General features: G+C 43.3%; 9 protein-coding genes across 13 annotated transcripts; 3 read left to right on the top strand and 6 right to left on the bottom strand.

Annotated features, from left to right (window-relative positions):
- Nucleotides 1-149: 149 nt before the first annotated feature.
- LOC108143991 lies at nt 150-3999 on the top strand. The gene is made up of 6 exons (XM_017268607.2): nt 150-279; nt 349-912; nt 1323-3113; nt 3180-3358; nt 3424-3629; nt 3687-3999. The coding sequence occupies exons 1-6, from the start codon at nt 238-240 to the stop codon at nt 3836-3838; spliced, it is 2934 nt and encodes a 977-aa protein (XP_017124096.1). The 5' UTR covers nt 150-237; the 3' UTR covers nt 3839-3999.
- LOC108143992 (LIM and senescent cell antigen-like-containing domain protein 1) lies at nt 3953-7673 on the bottom strand. Of its 3 annotated transcripts, XM_017268610.2 has the most exons (7): nt 7574-7669; nt 7219-7337; nt 5865-5984; nt 5102-5407; nt 4884-5025; nt 4489-4747; nt 3953-4428 (listed from the first exon to the last, which is right to left on the bottom strand). In XM_017268610.2, exons 2-7 carry the CDS (start codon nt 7230-7232, stop codon nt 4232-4234), a joined length of 1038 nt encoding a protein of 345 aa, XP_017124099.1. In that variant the 5' UTR covers nt 7233-7337; nt 7574-7669; the 3' UTR covers nt 3953-4231. The 3 variants fall into 3 exon arrangements, with proteins under 3 accessions (XP_017124099.1, XP_017124100.1, XP_017124098.1); XM_017268611.2 differs by lacking the exon at nt 7219-7337 and having other exon boundaries at nt 7574-7673; XM_017268609.2 differs by lacking the exons at nt 7219-7337; nt 7574-7669 and adding an exon at nt 6049-6155.
- A 4738-nt stretch (nt 7674-12411) lies between these two features.
- LOC108143971 (autophagy-related protein 13 homolog) lies at nt 12412-15359 on the bottom strand. Its single transcript, XM_017268575.2, has one exon. It carries the CDS (start codon nt 15070-15072, stop codon nt 13501-13503), a length of 1572 nt encoding a protein of 523 aa, XP_017124064.1. The 5' UTR covers nt 15073-15359; the 3' UTR covers nt 12412-13500.
- A 412-nt stretch (nt 15360-15771) lies between these two features.
- Nucleotides 15772-17727, bottom strand: LOC108143979 (meiosis-specific nuclear structural protein 1). Of its 2 annotated transcripts, XM_041709066.1 has the most exons (3): nt 17435-17727; nt 16471-17339; nt 15772-16418 (listed from the first exon to the last, which is right to left on the bottom strand). In XM_041709066.1, exons 2-3 carry the CDS (start codon nt 17329-17331, stop codon nt 15879-15881), a joined length of 1401 nt encoding a protein of 466 aa, XP_041565000.1. In that variant the 5' UTR covers nt 17332-17339; nt 17435-17727; the 3' UTR covers nt 15772-15878. The 2 variants fall into 2 exon arrangements, with proteins under 2 accessions (XP_041565000.1, XP_041564999.1); XM_041709065.1 differs by having other exon boundaries at nt 16471-17727.
- Nucleotides 17728-17850: 123 nt separating this feature from the next.
- LOC108143978 (dipeptidyl peptidase 3) lies at nt 17851-21265 on the bottom strand. Of its 2 annotated transcripts, XM_017268588.2 has the most exons (4): nt 21185-21246; nt 20613-20844; nt 20236-20542; nt 17851-19852 (listed from the first exon to the last, which is right to left on the bottom strand). In XM_017268588.2, the coding sequence occupies exons 2-4, from the start codon at nt 20777-20779 to the stop codon at nt 17957-17959; spliced, it is 2370 nt and encodes a 789-aa protein (XP_017124077.1). In that variant the 5' UTR covers nt 20780-20844; nt 21185-21246; the 3' UTR covers nt 17851-17956. The 2 variants fall into 2 exon arrangements, with proteins under 2 accessions (XP_017124077.1, XP_017124078.1); XM_017268589.1 differs by lacking the exon at nt 20613-20844 and having other exon boundaries at nt 21185-21265.
- Nucleotides 21266-21466: 201 nt separating this feature from the next.
- LOC108143807 (cytochrome c oxidase subunit 7A1, mitochondrial) lies at nt 21467-22096 on the bottom strand. The gene is made up of 2 exons (XM_017268330.2): nt 21977-22096; nt 21467-21919 (listed from the first exon to the last, which is right to left on the bottom strand). The coding sequence occupies exons 1-2, from the start codon at nt 22001-22003 to the stop codon at nt 21635-21637; spliced, it is 312 nt and encodes a 103-aa protein (XP_017123819.1). The 5' UTR covers nt 22004-22096; the 3' UTR covers nt 21467-21634.
- A 131-nt stretch (nt 22097-22227) lies between these two features.
- LOC108144059 (uncharacterized protein F21D5.5) lies at nt 22228-24085 on the top strand. Its single transcript, XM_017268704.2, has one exon. The coding sequence runs from the start codon at nt 22318-22320 to the stop codon at nt 23887-23889; it is 1572 nt and encodes a 523-aa protein (XP_017124193.1). The 5' UTR covers nt 22228-22317; the 3' UTR covers nt 23890-24085.
- On the bottom strand, nt 23875-24676 carry LOC108144060 (ADP-ribosylation factor-like protein 2). Its single transcript, XM_017268705.2, has 3 exons — nt 24506-24676; nt 24094-24448; nt 23875-24035 (listed from the first exon to the last, which is right to left on the bottom strand). Exons 1-3 carry the CDS (start codon nt 24568-24570, stop codon nt 23901-23903), a joined length of 555 nt encoding a protein of 184 aa, XP_017124194.1. The 5' UTR covers nt 24571-24676; the 3' UTR covers nt 23875-23900.
- Nucleotides 24677-24719: 43 nt separating this feature from the next.
- LOC108143766 (cytochrome c oxidase subunit 7A, mitochondrial) lies at nt 24720-26023 on the top strand. The gene is made up of 3 exons (XM_017268295.2): nt 24720-24845; nt 24999-25342; nt 25872-26023. The coding sequence occupies exons 1-2, from the start codon at nt 24828-24830 to the stop codon at nt 25248-25250; spliced, it is 270 nt and encodes an 89-aa protein (XP_017123784.1). The 5' UTR covers nt 24720-24827; the 3' UTR covers nt 25251-25342; nt 25872-26023.
- The last annotated feature ends 316 nt before the right edge of the window (nt 26024-26339 follow it).

Raw genomic sequence — 26339 nt, 5'->3', positions numbered from 1 at the left:
TATAACTAACAAATTATTATCAATTAATTTTTAAATTTCCCGCGCATTTGTTTTCTCGTCCAACGGAAGTTTAGTATTTTTGTTGAAATATACCGTATGATTTCTTTGAGAAAGCGTAAGAATTTAGTGGGAAACCCCGATTTCAACAGACGGTTACACTGCGGGCCATTGGGTTTTTGTGTCGGAGCTTTGACGTTGATTAAATCGTCCTTCTAGTGAATTTTTCAGAAATTTTGAATGAAAAAAATGGCAGCCCCGAAGGCAGTCGCAGGTGCCCAGGTAAAAATCAAATCAATAGAAGCCCCTAAGAAAACCAAGACAAACCCGAAAAAAATCGAAATGTTGCAGTTGCCGGAGGGAAAAGGAACCTGTGTCCTTTGCGCAGCCGTGGCGGCTAGAGTTTGCCAGCGCTGCGGGGACTTCTACTGCGCCAAAGACTGCCAGCTGAAGGACTGGCCACGTCATCGCTATATCTGCTTCCCGCTGCCCGCTCTGGTCCACCCCAAATCTTATTCGGTGCACTTGACGAGCGAGGAGTTATCGCTGGAGGAAGCATGTGCGGTGGTTAATACTGATAAAACCGTAGTAGGGGCATCTCCATCTCCAGCCCCCTTTCCAACCATAATTCCTGATATTAGGAGCTTTGATATAGGCAGTAACGTCAATACCACCCGCTCCATTGCTCCCAAAGGCAATCTTACTACACCGAATCCCACTCCCATCCCAATCAACAATAACGCCTCAAATATCAGCGGCATCAAAACGAAAAACAAAAATAATTCACCACCAAATGCGATCATGCCGCCCAGCAATAGTCTGGTGTGCATCACTGGATTCCGATCCGCGAATCGATGCAACATACGCGATGCCAGCGAAATTGCTGACAGGGCATTTGCCCAAGTGTGCGAGAAGGTATTGTATACAAATACAGTCAATTTTCATTCACCCGAACTTTCCATAAGTAAAATCTTTGCAAAAACACGTAGTTTATGGCAAGTTCTTGATGGAACGTATATTTCTGGTTTCAGAGCTTCTTAAAAAATTCAATATCTATCCATACTTAATACAAAATACTTACATATCACCCCTTGATCTCATAGAATATAAAATGGCCTTCATTAAACTTCAAAATTTTCTTTACAAATTAAAGGATTAAAAACTTGTACGCCCTATTTGGTTTTTTTCATAACTCGTAATGCTCAATCAAGTGAACCTTAATATTTGCAATTTTAAATTATTTAAAAACTACTTTGGAGAAAGTTCGTTGTTAGGGAACATTTCTGATGAGTATTCTTATGAAACACATTTTGCACTCTTCGCAGGTTAATGCCATTGGAAATGAGTTGCCCAATATGGTAAAGCCACGTCCTGGTCTCTGCCTAGCTCGTCACAATGGAATGTTTCAGCGTGCCAGGGTGATGAACTTCCTATCCAATAACAGTGCTCGCCTTTTGTTCATCGATCAAGGAATCACAAAGTCAAGAACAGTTTCGGATATGCGGGAGATTAACATGGAACTGGTCTCGCTTCCCTGTTTAAGTCTGCTGGTTCAGCTTAAGGATGTGCCAAACTATGCCATCACCGACGAAGTCATCGCCTTCGTCTCTCAATTTGAAGGTGAAAAGTTTATTGCAATTCACGAAAAAACCCCAGGATGCATCTATGTGGAACTGCTGTATCCGGATACAAAACAGTCTCTTAATGCAAAGATACGAGATTTCTGTTCCAATAGAAAGGTGTATGAAACCCATAATTCTTTTAACAACAAAAAGAATGAAGTGCCAAAGCAGCAGAATTCCCCAACTGGACAGGAATCCACTATAACGAAACAATCGATTCCTAATGCACCAATAGTTCAGTCTCAAGCTACAGCTGTTGTGCACCAGCAACTTGTAAAAAATATTGAACCTGACGCAAAAGTTCTGGGCCAATCAGAGAATTTAAGTAAGGATATCAAAGAACAGGATTTTAAAAAAATGCTGCCTTTCATAGACTCAAAGAATAAGGCAACAAGTCTGCCTAATTCCACATCTGGGCGGGAATCAACGTTTTTTGACTCATTTATTAATAACCCAAAAAAATCAGAAGGAAAAACAATGATTCCGTATTTCTCTATTGACCAAGAGACTAGTCAAACTAAGAAGCAACAAAAATCAGATCCTCGACCAGGAGAAATAGAGCTTCAGAATTTCTTAAGAGACCTAGAGGCTAGTAATGCAAAGATGCGAGATGCCGCTGGACAGAAATTTGCTGAGCCTAATCACACTAAAACCGTTTCTGAAGTCTGCAAAAATTATCCACCAAAAGAAGAGTCTCAGGAATCCTTGAAAAAACTGGACGCCGAAGTTAAAAATCAAGAAGAAACAATCCTTGCCGTTGCGCAGGAATTTTCGCGATCTAATCTTATTAAAACTATTTCTGAAGTCTGTAAAAATGATCCACCAAAAACTGAGTCTCCAACATCAGATATTGTGTCCCAGGAACCCTTAAAACCCTTAACACTGAATGCTGAAATTAAGAATCAAGAAGAAAGAATTCCTACCGCTGAGGATAATGTAAAGGCCGATGATCCAACTGAACAGTTCAGCGAGTTTTTCCGCTCATTTGTGAATAAAAACGATATTCAAGAACAGGATATAAAAAAACTGAGTCCAAGAGAAATATTGGCGGAATTTCTACGTTGTAAAGGATTAAAGGATGTGAAAGATTCAAATATATCCGAGGTTACCCAGGAAACTCATTTAAATCTTGAAAAGGACAAAAAACCTGAAGAAACTAAAGCTGAAGAAATTAAATTTATTAAAGACGAACCCAACACAAAAAAACTTGCTCTTGATTCGCAAGATAATGCGTTGCCTGGAAAAGATGTAGAACTAATTTCCGCTCATCAAGAAATCAAAACAGCTCCTCGAACTTTAGCAAAATCTAAAGATGAAGAAGTCAAAGAATTTTTAACACAATGCTTAGTTTCAAAAACTACTTCAACAAGTGATAAAGCCATTCCCTTGGGATTGCCACAACTTAAGGAAAAATTGGATTTGCTGTCTATCTCAAGAAATAATCCGCAAGTTAATGGGATAGTAAAGCCCAAAAACGAACCATTGCTGAAACCTGTAAGTATATTCAAGTATTTCTTTTTAGAAACCAAAATTAAAAAAAAAAAATGTTCCTCTTTTTAGCCCTTTGAGCTACGTCGCTTTTCAATCCAAAGTAAGGAAGGTATCGATGTATTCGTTGTGGATAATTCGAAAATGGCTCGCGGTATTTTTGGGGCATTTGACAGCACCTACGCCTGTGAGTTTTCCACCTTGCATTCTCGCCTGTCGGAAATTACCAATTCGGAGCCGTACAAACCAGTGTAATTATTTTGTTTATTTATTTCCTGTTAATTTGTGTTGATCCCTTTAATTCCATTTTTGACAGCGCAAGAGAATATGTGCTCGCCAGATTCGAGGGATTGTGGTATCGTGGCAGAGTGGAGCAGATTATAACTACCAAGCAGTCGCAGACTGAGTGTCGTGTGATGTACCTGGATTACACCAATGTGGAGGATATAACCGAGAAGGACATTCGTCGCTATCCATTGGACTTCACAACTCCCTGTAACACAAACCTTTGCGTGATTGAAGGTTTGTATTACTTCAACTTAAATTAAGATTTATATGTAATATCTATGGTACTTACAGACTTTCCACATAAGCCGAATCCAGCACAGATTTCTTATTTATCGGAGGTGCTGAAGGTTCACCAAATAGTTCATATTGATGGTATTAACTATCTGAACAACATAGCCATTGTAACAGCCCGATCCCTTATCGCCAAACTGATGAGTTTGTAACCAGAAAAATGCATTTTGTGTTTCCGCAGCTCGAAATATTTTTTTGAACAAAAGATGGCACTACTAGTGCCACTTGTTATTCCCAAATAAGCCAAATAAGCATTACGTTTGAAATCATTTTAAAAACATTTATATATAAATAAAATTCAATTAAATAACAACGTTAAAAGCTGTTAATAGACAATTATTGTTCCCTAGCTATAGCTGCCGTTGATTCACGTTTTTTACATTAGAAATTACACACAACAGGGTTACAACAGATTGAAAAGACACGCACAATTGGGTTTAGTTGGTTTTGTTTTCGTTTCTCGAATGTTAAATATGATAGAGAAAGCTGGTCTACAACGACAAAGGCACTGTTTGGTGTGGATTAAAGACTGGCTCCAGACTGTCTTAGACATTCTTCTTCATCGTCATCTCGTGGGCGGTGCGCAGACGTCGTCGCAGTTCGTTGGGGAATCGCTCATAACACTTTTTGCACACCGGCTTCTCGTCATACTCGTAGAACTTGGACTTCTGTGTCATTTTCGTGTCGCACACGGAGCAGGCAAAGTGGTGAACACACCAGGCCTTGTTCAGGGCAGTGAAAACTGTTCAATATAAGAAAAGAATTGCATTAGAACACACACAAACTAAATAGATTCACTCACCATCGCCTCCAATGACCTGGTTGCATACGAAGCACAGGTTGCCAAAGAGCTGATGGTAATGCGTCTCGCAGTAGGCCAATCCCCTCTTCTCGTAGTGCCGGTGGCCCAGGAAGGGCTTCTCGCACTTGGCGCACACGAAGTGCTCCACATGCCAGTGCTTGCCCAGCGCTGTGACCACTCGCTCCTCAATTGGCCGACGACAAGCGCCACAGATGGGAATGCCCATTTTATCATGGCAACGCAGACAATACAGTTCGTTCTGTTATGGAATATGTAAACAACAAATATTGTTAATAATGTACATTTGTTGTTAAATGGTTTGTGAACTTAAGTCAACTTCAAATGATAGGAACTAGTATCAGATAATGCTCTGGATTTTTCAACCCAAAACCCACCATATCGTTGGCGGCCAATCCTGGTCGGCTCTTAACCTCTCGAGCCGTGGAATCCAGCTCAGTGCCGCAGGCCGTGCAACTGAAGTGATAGCCGTGGTACACTTCTCCGCGGAATCGCAATGGCTCCTCGTCGATGAGGCCACTGAAAAGTAGAGAACCACCACCATCAACCACATGAATCAGCACACGTTTCCAAGCCAAAAAGCCTCAAAACTTACTGGCATTTTTGGCATACATAGCGGCCGGTGATCTCCGCCTTCACCTTGGCATTGCACTCGTGGCACAGGGCGCGGTTCTGGTTCTTGATGAAACCGCAGTCGGCCAGCTCCTTGGCACACAGTTGGCAGCGGAAGCACTGCGGATGCCAGCTGGCTGACATGGCCTTGATGACCCGCCCGATGACGAACTCGCCGCATTTGTTGCAGCAGGGCGCAAACAGCACGTGGAAGTCGCGTTCGCAATACTTGCGGCCCTCGAACTCGTAGAAAATTCCATCCTGGAAGGGTCGGAAGCACTGAGCACATCTGAAAAACAATTTAGCATGAGTAGATGATTTGCGAATGAAACAGCCTCTCCTTCTATGTTTGCAAGTCAAAAAAGGGACTGATAAAAACTTAAATAAACGAGCTTTGTATAAATCATGAACGTTTTTTAGCTGCGATGATGAATTCTTATCGAGAATGACGACATTCATCAAAAATTTTAAAAATTATATTATACATTTATTACACATAAATATATTGAATATACACTTATATTGAAATTTTATGTTTTCTTTAATGCAAAAAATTTCAATAATCATTACTCTAACTCAAAACGTTTGCTGAAGCTAAACTTTTGAATACAACTAAAAAGATAAAACATCTTTCGAACTAAAAAAAAAGTTTCCGAAAATTTAAGGACACCCTAAACAAATAATTTCCTAAATTTCCTTTGCGCTGAGCTTGTAGAATTTTTCACATTTATACAGTTTATACTTACACAAAGCACTGTGTGTGCCAGAGTTCTCCATTGGAGTTGACGATCTTCTCGGTGGGTTCGAATCCATCGGCGCATCGTGTGCAATGCATTGCACTTAGCGACATGTTTGCTGCCTGGACTCTGCAAAGTCAGAAGAAGATCGTTATTAGTTGGGGGTAAAGCAATGGCGTTTAGAAGCCTTTACACTTCAGCCTTGGAGTACATCATGATTATAGCTTTTATAGCGCGAAGGAGCACAACTTTAGGGTAGGGCGTGAAGCGAGAAACTGGACAAAACAATGAGACTTATCGCTTTGCCGGCTCTGTTGACGTTGGCTGAATCATATTTCCATCGAATGCCCAGCGAAAGAGCTTTCTGGCATTCCTTGGATTTGTAGCTTTCGTTACAGCGAGTGTCGCATGGCAGTTGGATATCAAGCGTTAAAAAGTGCGGATGTGATGACTTCAGTGATGGGTAAGATATCAGTTTTAAACAGGTTCTGTGCACTTTATATATTTATATCGTCGCAAAAAGATTGCTTTATTTATCTACTTCATAGCCGGCTTGGTTTAAGTCATTTAAACAATGGTGTAAATGGTGGTGGTCTTAAGAACACAAAGTTGAAAATAGCTTAAAAGCTGAAATAATGAATCTTTTATTGAAGTTGCAATAACTATCATATTTGATCGACTGCTGATTTCTAAACTCGGTAAGTGTTTTCGAATTTATCAACCATATTCACTGTTGGACATTGGAAAAATCTTACTGAATTTTAAAAGTATAAATTATGTTTACCCGATGTTTAAAGTTCCTAAAACAATGTGCTTGCTTTTAAGAGCTTACATTAAGATAAATCCCTTAATTATAAATACAAATCATTTCCTTGGTGAAACTAAGGTTAACACTACTGTTTTAATCAATGAAATGGTTTAGAAATTCTAGCAACAAATTCAAATTTGGATTTGCCTCCAACACGAATATCGCCCACATAATCTCAATCAAATCGACACACACAGACGCACAAACAAATAGTAAACAACACACGAACACGGCGCACACTCACACAATCGCTCAAGTGGCGGCGTTTAAAAATAAATTTGAATGTTGCCATGACGTCACCGATGGAGTAAACATCTGGCAGGAAAATTGCATTCCATAGGGCTCTAATTCGCCCGCATGGCTTGCAGAGGGTTAAGGTTGGATGAGGGCATGATATACGCATTATTAGCCTTTAATGGTTACTGATTCTAGCAACTAGCACAATGCGGGTTTATGCGAATGTGAAACGATGATTTTTGGCCTGCCAAATGATGCAATAAATGGGCGTTTTAGGCCCAAGGACGTTTGGAAAGTGGGGCGGGACAATCTGCTTACTGCACGGGCGGCATTCTGTGGCCTTTCTTTTTTTTCTGTTACTCTCGACTGGCTTTCACTTGCGATTGGCACCTGTTGCACCTAGTCTACGACTTTTTCGGATCACGACGAGCGAAACACTGCAAAAACATAAAAATGATCAATCTGTGTCTTCTGGCTATTGGCGGTGTCAGTTGGGCGGGTTTCTAGCTAGATCCGGTTGATTTCCAGCAGAGAGGACAGGCTGCGCATCACTGCCGCAACACAAAAACAACAATGGGCCGTGCCAAAATAGGCGCAACACAAGAATTTCACCCATTTCACTTGCTAATTTCACATTTTAAGGACTCCAATTCACACAAGGGGCCATCTTTACCTTCTAAGAACGCTTTTTAATTAAAGCCACTTCGCGATGGCAATTAATTTCACTTCATTTAATTAACAGCTTCCGTGGAAAAAGACGCAGAAAAACCAAGTATATTTTGATACTAAAAAATCCCAATAAATACCTGCCTATCGATAGCGCTATCAGTTTGTGTGGAAGGTAGCCCTGAAAAACCAATCGATTTGCTGCTATTGAGCGCCAATTTGAAAATTATTATCTACTAAACACATTGCGATTAGTCCAAATAACCAAAATACATTTGTTAAAGAATTTTACGATTTACGGCGCCACACTTATCGCCTTGTGGCATTTTTGCTTCTTTGTTTCACCTTCTTATCAGTTGCTGGCCAACTGCTGTTCTTCTTAGAAAATGTTTCGTAACGCGGTCTTATCAGCGAAACTACCTTTTACTTATACCTTCATGTACTATTTGTTTATAAACAAGCTCCGTTCACATGTTAATTAAAACTGTATCAGGAAAACTCCTTTGACATTGAATTGTCAAATGTTTCTTGGCATAAAGAAAAACATGAATCAGAATGCAATATTGACATTTTTTAGTGCTATCTTTAGAACCTATGTACAAATAACAAAATCAACCACATCAATGCCAGTATACAATATTATTTAACAATTATTGAAAAGAAAAATACAAAACTTAATTTTGATAAAAATAAAACTAGTTTTCTCTCTTAAAAGTAATTATTTTTCAATAGCATTTTGAAATGGTAAAAAAAAACTACGAAATTCCTCAATAAATATAGTTTTCTTAAATAGGAAAATATCTTTAGCCGTTGTTTAAATAGAAAACTGAAGTGGTCAAAACATCAAAGACTTAAAGTTAAAAGAACTTTTCCTAACATTTTAATTAGTTTTTGCCGAGTTTTCGTTTTGATGGATCTTAGTAGGTTCATGTAAATGCATTCATTATTCGTTTGTTTTAATTGTTTCTCCGAACAATTGCGTTCGTCTGTAATTGTTTGCTCCAAACTTCCGGCTTGCGGGTGTGAGGGTCATATTTTCGTAACACCCCTCGCCGACTTCCGCAATGTGAAATGAGATAAAACTTCCAGCTGCAGTTTCGGTTTTTGCCTTATTTTTCATTTGCTTTATTCATTATATCTCGCTTTATGGAGCGCTGTCCCGTTAAAACGGGTTGCCAGGCGAATCGATCAGCGCTCTTTGTTTATCAATCTCACTCTTTTGTCAGTCGCCTTTATTTATTATTATAAAATGAGTTTTTTTCCAGCATAACGAAAACAAACAAGGTGGCCGGCAAGGCCGCAGGGTGTGCGAACGAGATGGCAGAACAACAATCGCCATAAGAACAGCATTGGATCCACTTCCCATATCATATTGATAGCATCCACACCACTTAAAGAAAAGAACAAATCACTAATAAATCAAATATTTAGTTAATCTGTTATTACCTTTCGTTTTGTGTATAATGTTTCATCAAAAATAATTAAAATTTATTTTGTTACAAAATATATAAAATATTGCAATTTTTTATTTCTCTGTTAAACAATTAAAATTGTTCTTATTTTAATATATTGTTTTAATATTAAAATCTTAACATCTAGTCTCAAAGTAATAAATAGAAAATCCATAAAAAAAAATTGTTTTTTTTTCTCTGCACATTGTCACATGGTTGGAAAATGGTGGTGGAAAGGGAGTGGGCTGGTGGAACCTGGAAACCGGGCGGCTTCGAGACTTTCGGCACGTAGCAACGCGTAGCTGTAAGTTTATTACGCATGTTTTTATGCTGTTGTTTACCAAAAATTCGCCAAGGCAGCCCAGACCAGCCCAACCCCCAACCCCAAAAGCAATGAAAATGTGACTCGGGCGTATGAGCAACATGTTAAAACATATGGAAATCGGTGTGGAATGTGGAAACTACAAGCGGATGCAGATGCAGTTGCAGTGGGTGTCTAAAAATAAATTCAATTATGCTCACTATTATTGCAGCTGGTTTCCAAAGCCGGCAAACCAGATGGACAACTAGTACCAGTGCTTGCAGTGGTAGAAGCGGAATATTTTCCAAAGGGGTTGGTGAAAAAAAAATTGAAACTTATAAATATTAGATGAATAAATGTAAATAAAGATACACATATTTAATGCATACAGTTTTTCCAAGTGAAATATACACTTTCAATAAGTTTAATGACATCAAGTCATCAAGATAAATATCAATCTAATCTTATCAAAATTCTGTTTACAAAAAGTTTTCGAAATCAACTTTATTATCTCTCTATAGAGATTAGAAATAAAGTATCAGTTATTATTAAATTGAAAATGTTTAAGAATAGATGTATTGTTTTGATAGTTTTTTTGTATGTGGACTTTATAATCCATTTAATCAAATGCTATCTTAAAGATTAGCTAATTTAGTATTCACAATTATATTATACACTAAATCTGCTCAGAATAGATATTTTGACCCCATTGTAAAGAGAGTACTTGGCCCCAAGGACCCGCCCTCTTTTATACGCCCCTGTAGACATGAGTGGGTTTCTCTTGGAGTTGCACAAACCCATTGCAGCTGCATGGAAAGCTCAGAATCGGAGCTTCCAAGCTCGTCCATTCATCTTTTTTGTCGATTTCTAAGCGAGCTTGGAACAACAATTTCAAATATGCGGTCGCGCGTTGCATAAAAACGCAATTATAGCTCTGACCGCGTCCGCATTGCATTTGGGCCCTGTCTTTATCGCCATTTGTTGTTTATCGTTATTGCTCGGGCGAGCTTATCAAGAAATTTCGAAACACGAATCCACCTTGCGGGGGATTTTACTTGAACTGAAACGGTTTACCTCGGCACGTGAATACAATCAAAAAATTCCGCTGCCTCAAGAAGATACAGTCTGACCTCCATAAATCAAACTACTTAAAAACAAACATGATTTAAAAACAGCTTTGTGTACTGTAAAATAAATAAATGGGTTACATTTGGAAAGAATTTATTTTTTTATTTTAGTAAGGAAAAAAACCCATCTTGTTGAAAAGACCATATTATCAATTTAATTAAGTCCCGAAAAATAAATCTTAATGGTATTTGAGGTTTCTTAATTATGCGAATTCATTTTATCATGAGTTCACTGAAAGCATACTGTAAAAAATTCAATTTGAGGTGCGTGGGCGCCGGAAGAAGGGAAAAAACCGGGGGAGAGAGTGCAATCCGGTTCCCGTGGGTAGCTGTAGATTATTTGGAGCGTTGGCACCGGCAGATACAAAAAAGTAAAAATTAATCACTCGAAAGCAATTTTCCCGCCTGCCAAAGTTTGCATTTCATATGCAGTCCGAAGCCAAAAGGCAAATAAATACATTCAATTGTTGGCAACGCGTCACCATTTTCGGCGCTTGGCAACAGCGAACTTCAAACAAAGGCGGACGGCGAAAACGTTGGACAATTAAAACCGAAAGCCAAAACAAAATCTGTGTGCATATATATATATATTCGAGTGAGGTGAGGTGGTGTCCCCACACAAATGCAGTGCCGGCGACCTGTTGTCGCCACGGTGCGATCGTTAAGTTTTATCTTTCGGACTTGTTACCAAAGTTCATTACCAGAATAGCCTGTAGTTTAGTCTGTTCCCCGGCATTCTATTTTTGACACCAGCTAACACAATCAACAGGGGTTGTTAAACTAAAAGCATTTTAATATTATTATAAAGTGGACAACAAGTAGTTGGTTTACTATCAACTCAGAAATTAGGAAAATTGTTGCCAAAGTTGGAACTTTTAGAACTGTGCTAGGTTGACCCCAAAAAATTCCGATAACGAAAGAAGGTTGGCTTTTTATCAAGCTATTTTAAACTGTACGGGTTTACAACAAATTTAAAAGTAATATAAATGTTTGATCTGTTGTTTTCCAAAACAATTTATTTGTTGTCGTTTAGTTTAGATTTATGTTTGATTTTAAGACAGGTTCTCAAATCACAGAGAACAGAAATTAATACATTTCTTTTGTTTCACTTGTCTAAAACTACTTTACAAAACATGTTCTGTCGATTGTTGAACCCTTAAGATACAGGTGTTTTTAAGCTATCAACTCTACACCACCCAAACTCTTAGTTCCACCCACTCACGTGAAGGCAACCAAAAGCGTGTACAGCTGTCCGTTTGTTTTGCACTATGACAATGTCATTAGCACTCGAAATAAAGAATCGGGCACAAAGCAAAACAGCAGATAACTTGCGGATCGGATCGGCGAAACAACAAAAAATAGTATATGTGCTTAGTTAAAAATAAAACTATTTAGCCTTTGCGATGTCGTTGCCGTTGCCATAGTGACGTTAATTCGCCATGGAATGGCGGCTGAAATGCGAAAATATTGCAATCCCCGGAGTGCGCAAATAGTACCAGAGATTAGCTCAAAGATATATACTATACAGTCATCTGGGAGAGTCGTCAGCTGTGGGGAGATCGAGCATACTAATCGCATGTTAATTGATAACGACCACAACAAACTGGCAGTTAGTCAGGTGCAGCGCAACACTCTTGACTCTGACGTACATTATACAATACTGTTCGAACTGATTGACTGATAGAATGCTATTCCAGTACGATAAAGTAAGTATGCAAAATGAAAACAAACAAAAACCGGTTTAAGGCGGCGGAAAAACCCTTTGGGGGGAGTGTTTACCTCGTATCTCGTATAGGTAAGTCACATGACCTGAGCGATCCGGAATGGTCTAGATATTAAAAGATACAGCATATATGTACATCTGGGCGTTCTTCTGCCTTTTGCAAGGTTAACTTTAGGGCATAGACTATAGATCATACAGATTCAACAAGTGACACGCCTCATTAAAGTGAAGTAAACATTTTGATTAGTGTCTTGATTAACAATTGCTTTTATTCATTGTTTATATGTATGTATAAATTTTATTATTCTCTTATTGTTAAGTGTATTTTTGATGTATACTCGAATTTCAATTCTCATATATGTAGGCATAATTTTGTAATTTCAAAACCAATAAATAGCAACGGCGACCAAGATTAAAGTTAAAAGAAAACACTAGCTGTTCTTTTCAACTTCCTGACAGTACCAACTAAGTTAGGATAGATATATTTCGTTATGCTTCAAGTCTTTCGAATAGTTTCGCTTTTTCGATTAGTGGTTATGCATTGCATATACCATCGAACAGTTCGTTTTTAAATCGGCCATCTGGCTTTTTTTTTGCTCACTTACAACACAAATAAACCTTTTAGCTTTCTGATTAATTGCTGTTATCTATAGTTATTTATGTACATACACGATTTTTTTCACTTACAAGCAGGCGAAAGGCACTTGAACAAAGAAACAAACAAACAAACAAGCGACGAGTACGCCCAACTTACTACCATATGCACAAGCTATAGCCGTCTATATGTATATGCATGTGGCACTTACTAATGTAAGGTCTAAACTGCTGCATCGGAAACTTTAAAACGTGACATGAGCTCTCTATTCCTATGTACAACCTAGACGGACCTAGAGCCTACAAAAGCCTTACATATAGTATTTACATAGCGGGTAATATCAAAAAGCAGCCTATCAACTCAACTTAACACAATGGCATACATAAAAAGTGGGGCGGGTCAAATTTTTAGTTGACAATCTTTGGACAATTTTAAGAAAGGCTTTAGGGGAATTATTAGGTCTAAAATTCGTTTTTCTCTTACAAACTTTCATGGAAAATAACTGATTATAATGATAAGGTAGAAAATGATAAATATTCCACTTTGTTATTTGTACAAATTTTGAATGCTTATCTTTTAAAGAATAATTGTTAACTCTTCAGTAACCAATTAAACTACCAGACCTATACTTTTCCATGCAGTTCTCTTAAAATAGTTTTCTTCACTTTCAGTTTATCCTTGACCGCCCCTCTATAAATAAGGTCTAACTAATGACACGTCTGGGGGTATAATCCAACTCAGTTGCTCATTTGGAGGCCACCGCTGCTGCGGCTGCCCGTCGACGAGGAGCCCGTGAGTCCGAACTGCGAGACCAGCTTGTCGTAGTCCTCCAGCGAGGTCTCGAACTGCTCCAACTGCCGGGACAGGTCATCCATGGCGCTGGCATCGGCGGAACTGGTGGCAATCGCCGTTGCCGCTGCCGTGGGACCACATGCTGCTCCGCCGCCAGAGCCATTGGTTACCGGTGAGGTCGAGCAAACCGAGGAAATCTCTGCCTGCAGCTCATTGAGACCCTTGAGCGGCGGCGCATGATAGCATTCCCTGTAGAACTTGGCCAGATCGTTGACATGCGACGTGGGCGAGGCGAAGGGAAAGTGCAGCTCCTTGAGCAGATTATCATCATCGGGCGGCGGTTGTAGCGCCGGTTCCGAATGGTGACGATACGTGGTTGTGGCACTGGCGGGGATCAGCAGGCTCTTGATGGGCGACACCGAGTTGCCCGAGTTCTTTTCAAAACTCTTGAAGCCCGTGGAGTTATTGTTGAGATTGCTGCTCTGGTTGAATTTACTGTCCTGTGGATTGTTGTTGTTATTGCTACTGAGCACACTCGCGGTTGTATTGTTATCCAGGCGGTTGAGGGACTCCACAGAGCCGCGCCCACGTAGAAGCCACTCGAAGGGCGGTGTTTCGGGCAGCACAAAGTCATCCTCCGTGTACTGCTTTAGTTTGCCCATATCGGTGAAGGCCCCCGGACGCAGCGGCTTCTCGATGTCGATGAAGCGTCGATCTGCTGGGTTCTGGGCGGAATTAAGACCACCTAAGCCCAGCTTCTTGACCAACGCAATGCCATTGTGGAGCTGCTGCTGGTTGACCGGTGAACTGGCATCTGTGGCGGGCCTAAAGTGGTCCGATTTCAGCATGATGGTGTTGCTCTCCGCCTGCGCTGCCGTGGGCGAGATAGTCAACTTGGTGCGGTAGGCCACCGACATGACCAACGAGCCCACAATGGTGCTGAGCTGGCCGATCTTCACGTGCTTGTGGCCCTCGCCCAGGGTGTGGACCTGAGGCCTGTCCACGTAGATCCTGTAGAAGATGCCGTACGAGTCGGGACACTGGCGACGGGACAACTTGTAGGCGGGCGTGGTGCGGGTCAGCGAGATGAGGGACTTCAGCATGATGCCCATGCGGTTGTAGATGGCGTGGGCTGCCTTCAGCGTCTGACCCTCGGGGTTCAGGTCGTTTGTGGCCGGGGAGGAGCCGTTCTGGGGTGGGATTAGGTCCAGCGACCACACCTCAAGGACCATCTGGTCGCCCTCGGCGGTCTTCAGGGAGATTTCCACGCACAGCGGCAGGCGCTGCAGGATGCTCTCCCCGGTCTTCAGATTGAGGGCCCGCTTGGTCTCGTCCAGGACCTCCGGATGATCCTGGACGGCAATGTTGAACCAATCGCTGCCCGCCAGTGGATTGCACTGCGTCTGCATCTTCTCGCCCAGCCGGGATTGGACCACCACCTGGGTGGACTTCAAGACCAGGAACTTGATGAACTTCTCCAGATCCCGCTCCGCTGCATTCAGTCGTTGCGCCGACATTTCTTCGCTTTTTCTTTGTTTTTCCGTCTGTGTTTGTTGCGATTGTCTGTGTCCAAAGTTCGCTGTCTGCGACTTGGTTTTTTTCACTTTTCGATTTCCGCGTTTCGGTTGATCGCGATTCTTGCGTTTCAGCGTCGCGCACTTTGCCTTCTAGGCACTGCTAAACATAATCAAAACTTGCCCGGGCATTTTGCCAAAACACTGTCACTTGTGCACCGCCCTTTCACTGCGATTTCCGTGTTTTTGTTTGTACGTCAGATTTTTAATTACAGTAAGCGTCAGCGTTCGCCATAGAGGTGGTCGATGGCAATATCGATGAATCGATGTTTCCGAAATATCGGTCGTATCGATGTTTGGCAGATTATCGATGCCAACATCGACACATCGATGTGTATTCGTCTCTAACGATATTTTCTTGTCACTCACGCACGTCTGTGAGTGTAACTTGGCTATAACAGTGACAAGAAATATAGCTCAGTCCATCCAAGCAAGACGGAGCCACCATCCGCCTTCCTCCATCCACAGAGGGTATTTCCCCTCTTGCAAACTCTTTTCCATGTACTTTCTCCGGCTCCAAATAATCGGGACATTTATTCTTTGGTGCGAACATGGCATTTTCGTAGGTGTGGCAGCTGCATGGGAAAATACAAAGATCTGGCAACGCCACATGCCGAAGTGATACACGTCACGTACGCAGAGTGGCGGTTTAAATTTGAATTATATATGTTGAGATGCCAAGGACCAATTCAAATGAATTGCCTATTAAATATTACATGTCCATTGTGAAACTACAATCTAGAAGAAGGCTAGGAATCTCCGCCGCCCAACGCCTGCACATCCTCCCGGCAGAAATGCTCGCGATCCTTGGAGGTCAGGACATGTTTGGGCAGATACCGAAGAACGGAGGCGGGAACCTGTCCCAACATGGCCAACCGCTCCTGCTTGACACGCTCCTCCTGTTCGGCATCGGTCTTCGTCTTAGCATCGAAGTACTGGATATTTTCGGCGGTGGCCTCCGCGCGTTTCCGCTGGTTATCCTCGATCATGGCCAGCAAGGTGGCCCCATGGGCCCTGCGCCTGCGGTAGTCCTCCAGCTGCTTCTCCGCCTCCTGACTGCTCACATCCGGCGCCTCCTGCTGCTGCGTGGCCAACTCCATCCGCTTGAGCTGCATCTGGGCCATCTTGCGGTGCTCCACCTCCTGGCGGTAGCGATCCAACTCTTGTCTGGTGCGCCGACGTGACAACTGCTCCTGCTGCAGCTGCTGGCGGAATCGCTCGTCACTCTTGGCCGTGTATTCCGCCTCCAGCAGATCCAGCAGCAGATTGTCCCGATGGCGTTTTTTATTCTGCAAAAAAATGGGATGAGTGTCTAATGATGATGGACTTTCCATGACTCACCTCTATCTCCAGAACCTGCTGACCCAGGCGGATGCTAATCTCCTGCTTCTTGCGCTGCACATCCTGGCGTTCCTCCTCCAACTGCAGCTTCCTTCGCTCGATTTCCGATTGCTTTTGGGCTAGGTCACCCAGCTCCTGGTTGTTCTGGGCCCGCTGCCACTCCCTGAGAGCCTGGTTCTCCTTGATGGACTGCAGCATGTCCTGGCGCTTCTGCAGCTTCTTCCGCTCAATTTCCAGCTGCTGGGCGCGATCCTCCTCTTGGATTTGCTTCTGTCTCAGCTGGCTGAGCTCGCGATCGTTCATCACCTGGGCGTGCTCCTGCTGGCGACGTCGCCGGTTCTCCTCCATTTGTTCTGCCAAGGATTCACGCAGGCGTCGCTGTTCCTCCTTCAAAGCGGCTTCCCTTTCGCGCTCCTTGGCTTCCAGCAGGCATCGCTCCTCGGCCACTTCCTGGGCCTCCACTTTCACGGACAGCTGTCGCTGGCGTTTCCGGTCCTCCAGACTCTCGGCTAGCTCCTTGGAAATGGCTGCTAGACGCAGTTGCTCCGCCAAAACCCTTAGTTCCTCGCAATCCCGTCGCAATTGCTGACGGCGTTTCTTCTCCACAAATTCCGCGTGCTTCATCTGCATCATTTCCTGCGTCATGGTCGCTTTCTCAATGAAATCCCTGGTCATTGGGTTCTCCTTGGACAGCTCCAGACTGCGATTCACCTTCTCCAGGTCGTTCTGCATCTTCTGGAAGAGCCGGGAGCTATAGAAGTCGTGCTCCAGGCGCAGCGACTGTGGCAACTTGAATTGCGGTTTTCCGATGCTGAAAATTCCGGAGTCCTCCTGGTCACGCCCATTTCTTGCGGTTGCCATGGTGGTTGCTATAGTCCAAACAGAAACCCAGCAAATCCAGGGGAACCAAAACAAAAAAAATAAAATAAACAACAGAATATTTTTGGGTAATAACTATGAGCACTTTGAAATCAAAGATTGCTAGCTACTTTTACAAACTCCATTGTGGTTTTAAGTCTGTTTATATATGTAAATATACAATTATCAGTATCTTGGATAATACAAATATTTAGCAACAGGTCCTTGTTAGCGTTCAACGGTGAATGGCAACCGCGACCAGGAATAGTATTTTATCATTCACTACGAAGCACTATGGGATCATTTAATATTTAAAAAGATCATTTTCTTTTAATTCAAATTTTCCTAATAAATAGAGGTTAATTTTAATTTTTCTTAAACATTTTTTTTTCAAAATCATTGTAAAAAATAGTTTTAAAAACAAATTACTTTTGAATAAAACAAAAAATATTTCATATAAATATGCCTTTCTCCTGCTTTACAGAACAAATCTCTCAGTGAAATTGAAATACAAGTTGTAAATTAAAATTTCTACTCTGTCATTAAATGACTATTATAATTTTTCTCAGAATTGTAGTTAACAAATGGATTTCAAAGTACAGGCGAACTTGTTAAATGCGAAATGTTCTCATTTGTTGAAGGCAGTCGGGAAGTATTTCTTGTCCTTCTCCACAATGGTCTCCAGCAGATCGTCGATGTCGGTGGTGGGGTAGCGTTCCACCCAGGATTGGATGTAGCCCTCGTGCGTGGGCTCATAGGTCTTCAGCTGGACCTTCTGGTCCTTGCCCACCACCGTGTTGGCCTGGACGAGGATCATGCGTGGCTTCTTGTGCGCCAGGCAAATGTCCCGCCACTTGGCCCACGGATGCGAGCCGCTCTCGTTCACCTCTGAGTAGTGTTCGTACATCTTGGAGGCCGCCTCGATGTCGGCCGTCGACTTGTACACCTGTAGCTTGGTGAGGAAGTCGCCCAGCGCCTTCCGGCCCACCGTGTCGATCTTGCTGCGGTCCACTGTCAGCAGCAGGTTCTTGCCACCTTCGGTTTCCTCGACCTTAACGAGTCCCTCGCCCGCCTCCAGCAGCACCTTCATGATCACAAAGCGGGCACGGGAGTGCGCCTGCAGCCACAGCTTTGACTTGGGGTTAAACATCTCCAGCGCCACGCCCATGCCGTTCCAGATGAGACTCAGCCAGTTGATGTAGATAATGTTGTCCTGCTCCACCTTGTCCTTAAAGCCGAAGATCTCCAGGATGTCGCGCTGCAGGGAGAGATACAGGCCGACGGCCTCGGCGCGACACTCCTCGTACGAGGAGCCGATGGCGCCGAACTTGGTGTCGTACGTCTCTCCGGGAAGGTACCACTTGGCGATGGGCTCGCCGGTGATCAGGTTCTTGGTGTTCTCCTTGTCGAAGTTGTAGACGCCGGCCTCGTCGATGCGGAAGAGCTTGCCACTGCCGTGGCCCAGGAGTTCGTGGAGTCCCACCTGCACCTCGAAAGCCTTCACCTTGTACTCCTTCATCAGGGTCTGATCCTCCTCGGAGAGGAAGGGAATGGGGTCCTTGCGGTTGATGTTGGCCAGCACATTGCCCAGCGACACGTTCTTGAAGCCCTCGTCCTGTCGGATTTCGTCGTAGTTTGGAATATTGATGCCTGCTGGCACTCCGCTGCCGGCGAAAGTGAGCACATCCAGGGATGTGAAGTCTGGCTTCAGGTAGGAGTCCTTCTCGTAAGGCTCCGTCCAGGGCAGGTACTCCACCAGCTTTTCGGCGCGGTTCACCAGCTCGGAGAACTTCGCTGAGCTCTCCTTGTTCACCATGGCCACGAAGCCTTCGAATTCGGCACGACCTCCGGCCGGATCCCTGTACGTTTCAATGAAGCCAATGTAGGTCTCGATGACCGGTCCCTTGTCCTTGATCCACCAACGCGATCCGTCCTTGTGCTCGGCCAGCGAGCCCTGCTCAAAGGAGCGGACGTAGTGCTCGATCATCTTGGACTCGTTGTCGTTGGCCGCGTACTTCTGGGCCTCCAGCAGATGCTGGTTGACGCGCTGCAGCAGCATTTGGTAGTCGCCGCGAGTCACCCGGAACTGGTTGCCCTTGTACTCCTCCAGCGGCAGTGTGATCCCGTCCTGCGCGGAGTCCGCCACCGATCCCAGCTTCACGTCGTAGATGGTTTTACCATTTTCGGACACCTTGAAGGTGCGGCACATGTAGGGTTCGATGCGTTTGGAGGTCAGCCAGGAGTTCACAATCTCCGAGTCCTCCTTGGTGCAGTTGTCCGACCAGTAGGTGGTGATTCCATCGGGAGCAAAGCCCAGGATCTCGTTGCGCGACTCCAGTGCATAGATCAGATCCTTGACCTTCTCGAAGATCTTTCCCACACGCGGCTCGTTGGCGTAGGCAGCCGAGGACTTCACTATGGCCTCGAACTTCTTCTCGGGCAAATTGGGCACGATCTTGCTGTCACCCATGCCCTTGTAGTTGCCCGCATTGGCGAACACGCCGCAGGTGTAGACCAGGAAGCCCTGAAAGTACAGAATAGTCCATTAATTAGTATTTTTATGTATTTAGAGAACTTTTTTATTATCAAAATTGTGGAAATACTCATACACTTAATTCCATAAAAGCCATTAGAGTATTATCTTGAAAAGAGGACGGTTTATAGAAACGATATTAAAGCTGTCATATAAACATTTGGAGTATTGTCTTCAAGCTTTGTTCTTTTTAAAGATGGTTTCACACACCCTAGTTATCTCATTTGTACACTTGTTTTATAATCTTTAGATCAAAGTTTGAATGAAATTGTGTCTTTCTGTTAAGAAATACAATAAGTGCACTTATCTACTAGCAAACTAGCTAGGTATTTCTCTCAATAGATCCTAGGAGCCCTACTGTATAGACCCCTTACCGTGTAGTCATCCGCAGAGACTCCTGCTTCCAGGGCCTTGGCCCTCAGCTCCGCCGGCTTCTCGGCCACAAAGATGCGGTGCAGCAGGGAGAAGATGAGCGGTGCCTCTGGACTGGACTGGATCAGGGCGATGAGGCCGCCGTCCCAGGAGGCCTTGCTGAAGTGGTGGGCATAGAGCTTTTCCTTGTCCGTCAGGTTCTCGAAGGCAGTCTTGCAGTCCAGATCGGCGATGGGCTGCGTGTTGGGCAGGACGAAGTGGGCGGTTTTACTGGCCATCTCAGCGGGTTGGGGAAGATTTGCACTGCAACTGGAAAGATGGCAGGAGATGGGGATGGATAAGATGTCTTACATAGAGAGAGATATCACCTGGCAAGTACCTGTACAAACGAACGAGGGATCTACAAAATCCTGAGCTTCTGGAGATGGAGATTGGCGATGGGATCGCCCGGACACTGGGACTGCTCCCGTAATTTGGACGACTACGGAACTGGCAGAGCCTGTTCAGTTGCTGCCGGGACCTCTGGACCCCTTTTAGCCAAAACATTACTGGGGAATTTTTCGAAACTTTTCGTTTGAAGACTTTATTTACATGACACTTGAGTCGCTCAACTGGAAAACGTGAAAATGCTACTTTAATTTGGAAGAAAAGCCAAAGAGTTGGGGGAACACATGATTGAAACTTGATGATGGATGCACTTTATCTCTGGCCAACCCACAAATCTGCAGATGTGGCAGTTAAGCGGGGTTTTTTGCCAAGAGAATATGGAAAACCAAAATCTATGGCTAAAATGAAGCCCGAAAACGTGAAAACTAGCTGCTCACTTGGGAAAATGTGAGTGATTATAAATCTACATGGTTAGACAATTGCAGAACAAACGAAAACCTCTCCGGCAAAAGTGTTAAATCAGGTAAAAATACATAGTTTAGTTGGAATTTCGTGCTTACGTACCTTTTGAAAGTAAGAAAAATGCAGTAAAAAAATGCCGACAAAATTGCAAGTTGTGCAAGCAGTGTGACCAGCTGCACTACGACAAAATATATTTAAGATTCAAAATATCCTAAATAATAATTAATGTTATGCGAATGGCCAGTAAATGGCGGGTTAATTTGAATTTCGGCTTAATTTGATTCGAAAGATTTTGAAAAGCTTTTCAATCATGCATGTCCCACGATTTAAATAATTACCTTTTAGAGACCTGAAAATGTAACAGATGTAAAAAACTTGATAATGTTCAAATGTAAGTGTGTTTAATTTGCCGTATTGAAACTAGTTATGTACAGAAACGATACTAGTAATTAACCAAAAGAATGTACAGAATGTAAAACATTGTTTCCTAATACATATTAATTTGAGTGTTCGGTTTTTTATTCGGGATTATCTGCGCGATCCTTTATTATTTTAGGCGATAATATAGCCAAGCCACAACCAGATATCGCCAGCTAATCCGAGTATGCAAAGTACCCAGGTCGATCTGTACAAAATATTATCCATTCCGCCGCCCTTGAGAAAAATAGGCAAATCGTTGTCCGCTTGAAATTGCTTTCGTAACTTGAGCATTTTCTCAGGTACTTTGCCAGGAGCTGTCTTTGGAGCTGCAGTGGCATACTTCAAAGCTGCAGAGTTGCGAAATAGACAAGTGGGTGGACATAATGGTCCCAGTTCACCGACTCCCCGGAGGAGGGGCTGTAAAAAATATAACTTCAAATTGTATAAATGATTTAAAGACTAAAATTTACTTACGCGCAATGAGAGGCAATTTCGTTGCATTATTTTATGAAACGTGTGACTATTTTAAACGAAATTTTGACTGCTTTTGACTGGAAAGCAATTGAAATGATAAAGTATTGTTTGCTAATTTATAAAAAGCCTTCTTTAATTTGGCTAGATCTTGCACTCTTTGTTTTTTACTAATTTAAAATTCAAATTTTCTTTTTTAAAACCGTACATTTCATTCACAGCGATTGTTTTCTCTTTTGTGTTAATGACAATTTCTTCTTCTTTATTGCCGCACTGCAACGCGCTAATTCCACAAATTCGCTGAAATCAAACAATGCTTTTTAATTGGAAGTTAATGCTACAAGATGTCCATGGCTAAGTACCTGAACCGCTCGGTGGGAAAAGCTGGCAAGGATGTGGCTGCCAGGATCTGTAGCCTGAAACCCACGGAACCGGAGCACCAAGTGATTCACCTGACCGCCGGCGAGAATTTCGTGGGACGCAGCCGGGAAACGGGAATCCGAGATGCCAAGTGCTCCAAGCGGCAAATTGAACTGCAGGTGGACATGAAGAAGGCCGTTGTGGCCTTGAAAGTTCTGGGAGTGAATCCTTGCGGCGTCAATGGCGTGATGGTGATGCAGGATTCGGTATGTGAGCTGAAACACGGCGATCTGGTGGAGATCGTCTACGGCAGGCATCCCTTCGAGGTGGTTTTCAGTCCGCCACCAATGGATGACCAGGAGGAAGCTGCTCCATCGCCCACGTCATCATTGGTTACCGAGAAGGCCGAGAAATGGGACTCTGCTGGCAATGGCAAACTGGTAATCTTCACCAGCAACGGCGTGAGACCCTCTGAAAAGATAGCCGGCTACGATATGGATGGCACCATTATTAAAACTAAATCGGGACTGGTTTTCCCCAAAAACACAGACGATTGGCAGATCATATTTCCCGAAGTCCCAGAGAAACTGAAGAGCCTTCACAAGGAAGGGTTTAAGATCTGTTTCTTCACTAACCAAGGTGGCATAGCTCGAGGAAAAGTCAACCATGATGACTTTAAGGTCAAGATCAAGCAAATTGTGGCCAAACTAGGAGTTCCCGTTCAGGTATTTATAGCCATTGGAGATGGCTTCTACCGCAAACCGCTGACTGGAATGTGGCAGCATCTTAAAAACGAAATGAATGAAGGTCTGGAGATTAAGGAAGATCGCTGTTTCTACGTGGGCGATGCAGCTGGAAGACCGGAGACGGGCAAGGGAGTCACCAAGCAGCGTAAGGATCACTCTCTAGCCGACAGACTCTTTGCCGCCAACATTGGAATTTCGTTCTACACGCCAGAGGTGCATTTTCTGGGCAAACGAGTGGAGCAGTGGAACAAGCCGGACTTCGATCCCACTGCCGTAAATGACCAGTTGGCTCTGCTTGAACCAGATGACCTAACCTTCGAGGGTCACCCCTGTGAAATGGTGATAATGGTGGGGTTGCCTGGTTCCGGCAAAAGTCACTTCTGCAGCACCTTTTTCCAATCGCGGGGCTACAAAATGGTCAATGCGGACACCTTGGGAAGCACTCAGAACTGTCTGACTGCCTGCAAACGCTTCCTCGACTCGGGAAAGTCCTGTGTGGTGGACAACACCAATGTGGATCCAGCATCTCGCAAGAAATTCCTGCAGCTGGCCAGCGAAATGAAGGTTCCCTGCCGCTGTCTTGTGATGAACGTGCCCGTGGCTCAGGTGAAGCACAACATCGCTTTCCGCGAGTTATCCGACTCCAAGCACTCCAAAATCAAGGACATGGTCTTTAACATGATGAAGAAGAAGTATCAGGAACCAGCACTAGATGAAGGATTCGAATCCATACACAGAGTGAACTTTAAGCCCGAGTTTGCCGACGAAAAGCAGGAGAAACTATACAAAATGTACTTGTTGGAGAAGTAAGGAAGTTATATTTAATCCAAAGTGAATATACGCTTGGCTATGTCGTCTATCAACCAATCCATGGAGCTGAGTAGCTTCTCCCCAGTCACTGCGCTAACTCCGGCGACCAGCCAATGATGCGTGGTGATCTCCTCTAGATGTAGTATCTTTAGGGATAAGAGATATTAAATATGTTGTTAAATCTCTAAAGTAAAAACTGTGTACCTCCTTGATTTCATTTGATGAGAGGGCACCGGGCAAATCCTGCTTGTTGCATAGGACCAGTAGTGTGGCTCCTGCAAGGCGCTCTTCTTGCAGCAGGACCTGCAATTCCTGGCCGCAGGACTCCAGGCGCATCCTGTCCGCACTGTCCACCACCCAAACCAGGCCATCCGTGCACTCGAAGTAATTCCGCCAGTAGGATCTCAGGGACTTCTGGCCACCAACATCCCACATATTCAGGGTGTAGCCATTGTGCTCTAGGGTTTTTATGTTGAAGCCCAGTGTGGGTGAGATGGTGTCTATGGGTTCGCCGTTGAATCTCTTCAGGATCGTGGTCTTGCCGGCATTATCCAGGCCTCTAAAGGAAACGCCAGCTATGAATCACTAATCTTGTTTTAACATCCAAAGAACTCACAGCAACAATATGCGCATCTCCTTTTCCTTCTGGCGCATCTTTTTTAATACTGTGAGAAAGCCCATGGCAACGATTTGTGTTTTTTAAAGCTATGATATTATAAATTAAACGTTTAATAGGCAGCTGCGTAAGTTTTTGTTTATTTCTAAAAACATAAACTTTCAGGTGAATGGCAAAAAAGTGCTGGAAAAGTATCGATTATTGATTTATCGATAGAACATCGATTTTGCTCCAGCTGTAGCTGTCATATTTGAGGTTCGATATTTTTCGCCCAGGAAAACTGCTCGATTTTTGCTAAATATTAAAAATAAACGCAAGCAAGATGATGAATCTGTCGAGAGTAAGTAAATAGGTGTATTGATGGTACTCCAGGCTCCAAGCTGGAGAAGAAGCACGAGTTTCATGTGTCCAAAAAACACAGAATTCCCCGTGCAATTACGTAAGTTCCCTGGAGCGCCCAGAACTAACCGCACATTTTGTACAATTCACACAGGCTGTTGTCCGTAGCTTCGCTACCACCGCTGGCCGAAGGTCCGCCGCCGTGCCCAAGGAGCAGATCGAGAAGGGATACTTCGAGATCCGCAAGGTGCAGGACCACTTCCAGAAGAAGGACGGCAAGCCCGTCTTCCTGAAGGGCTCCGCCATGGACCAGGTGCTCTACCGGATCACGATGGCCCTCGCTCTGGTCGGCATCGGCGGCATGGGCAAGCTCTTCTACGACCTGAGTGTGCCCAAGAAGGAGTGAAGTGTCGGAGTCCCCATACCTAAGCTAAGCCACTAAACCCGCAAGATCCGTGATTCAGTGTAGTCGCCCTTATATTTCGATGTTTTGATTGTGTAAGTTTCCAGCAGAAATGCATAGCACAACCAATCGTCGCAAAAACTTAATTTATGCTGGGTTTTCGTTACTTTATTTAATTATTTGTGTGCCCAAATAACTAATCTGTATGTGATCCTTTGCATTTGTTATACTTCGGTAAAATAAGGATTATATTTTAAAGTTTAAGTGTCCATTTGATCTTAATCAATGAAGTTAGTAGAATGGAGAAGTCCTAAAACTTATAAATATCGTTGAACAAATGTTTTAGTATCAGTTTTCAAACATAAAATTGATTTTAACAAACAAAGCTAGTTATTTATTTAGATTATTTGTAAAAATTGAGGATGTGTATATCTAATTACTAGGGAAATAATTTTCTTACCAGTTAATTAATAACACCTCAAATGCTTACTTAATATTTAAAAAGTGCTAATGCTTTAGTAAGATTAGTCTCTTATCTTACTAAAAACAGAACATTGGTTGTGCTCCTATAATATTTAACAGAAATCGACAAATCTCTAACCAATCCCTCTTGATCTTCCATAGCTTTGCCCCGGATACCTGGTCAACATGGAACACCCCAATCCACAACCTGGCTTGTTGTTTTGTGTTAGAATAGCTAAGATTTCATGTTTAAACTGAACATTCGCAAGAGCATTTAAAGCGTGGAAATATAAGAGAAGCTGGCTGTAAAGTAACGAGACTGCCTATTTGTTTTAATGCACGGTCGCTGGCAATGAGATATTTGCCCAAAAGTATTTCCCCTTAATTGCATTGACATTAAGCAAACAAACGGCGGCGACATGGAGCGAAGTTCTGGGATGGGATGAGGCCGAGACTGGGGAATCGGCTAAGGCAACGCAACGGCCTGTTTTATAAATCAAAGGGCGGCAACTCGGCGCGTTGCCATTGGCATGGAAATGCATTTTAAATCGAGCGAATCATGTTGCGCTTTAACACAAGCACAGGCCCATGCACGCCGCCCGTTTATTAATATCCCACTGCGGCGGAATA

Source organism: Drosophila elegans, unplaced genomic scaffold (assembly GCF_018152505.1).
Source record: "Drosophila elegans isolate 14027-0461.03 unplaced genomic scaffold, ASM1815250v1 contig_468, whole genome shotgun sequence".
Taxonomy (NCBI): Eukaryota; Metazoa; Arthropoda; class Insecta; order Diptera; family Drosophilidae; genus Drosophila; species Drosophila elegans.
This window is presented reverse-complemented; position numbering and strand designations above follow the sequence as displayed.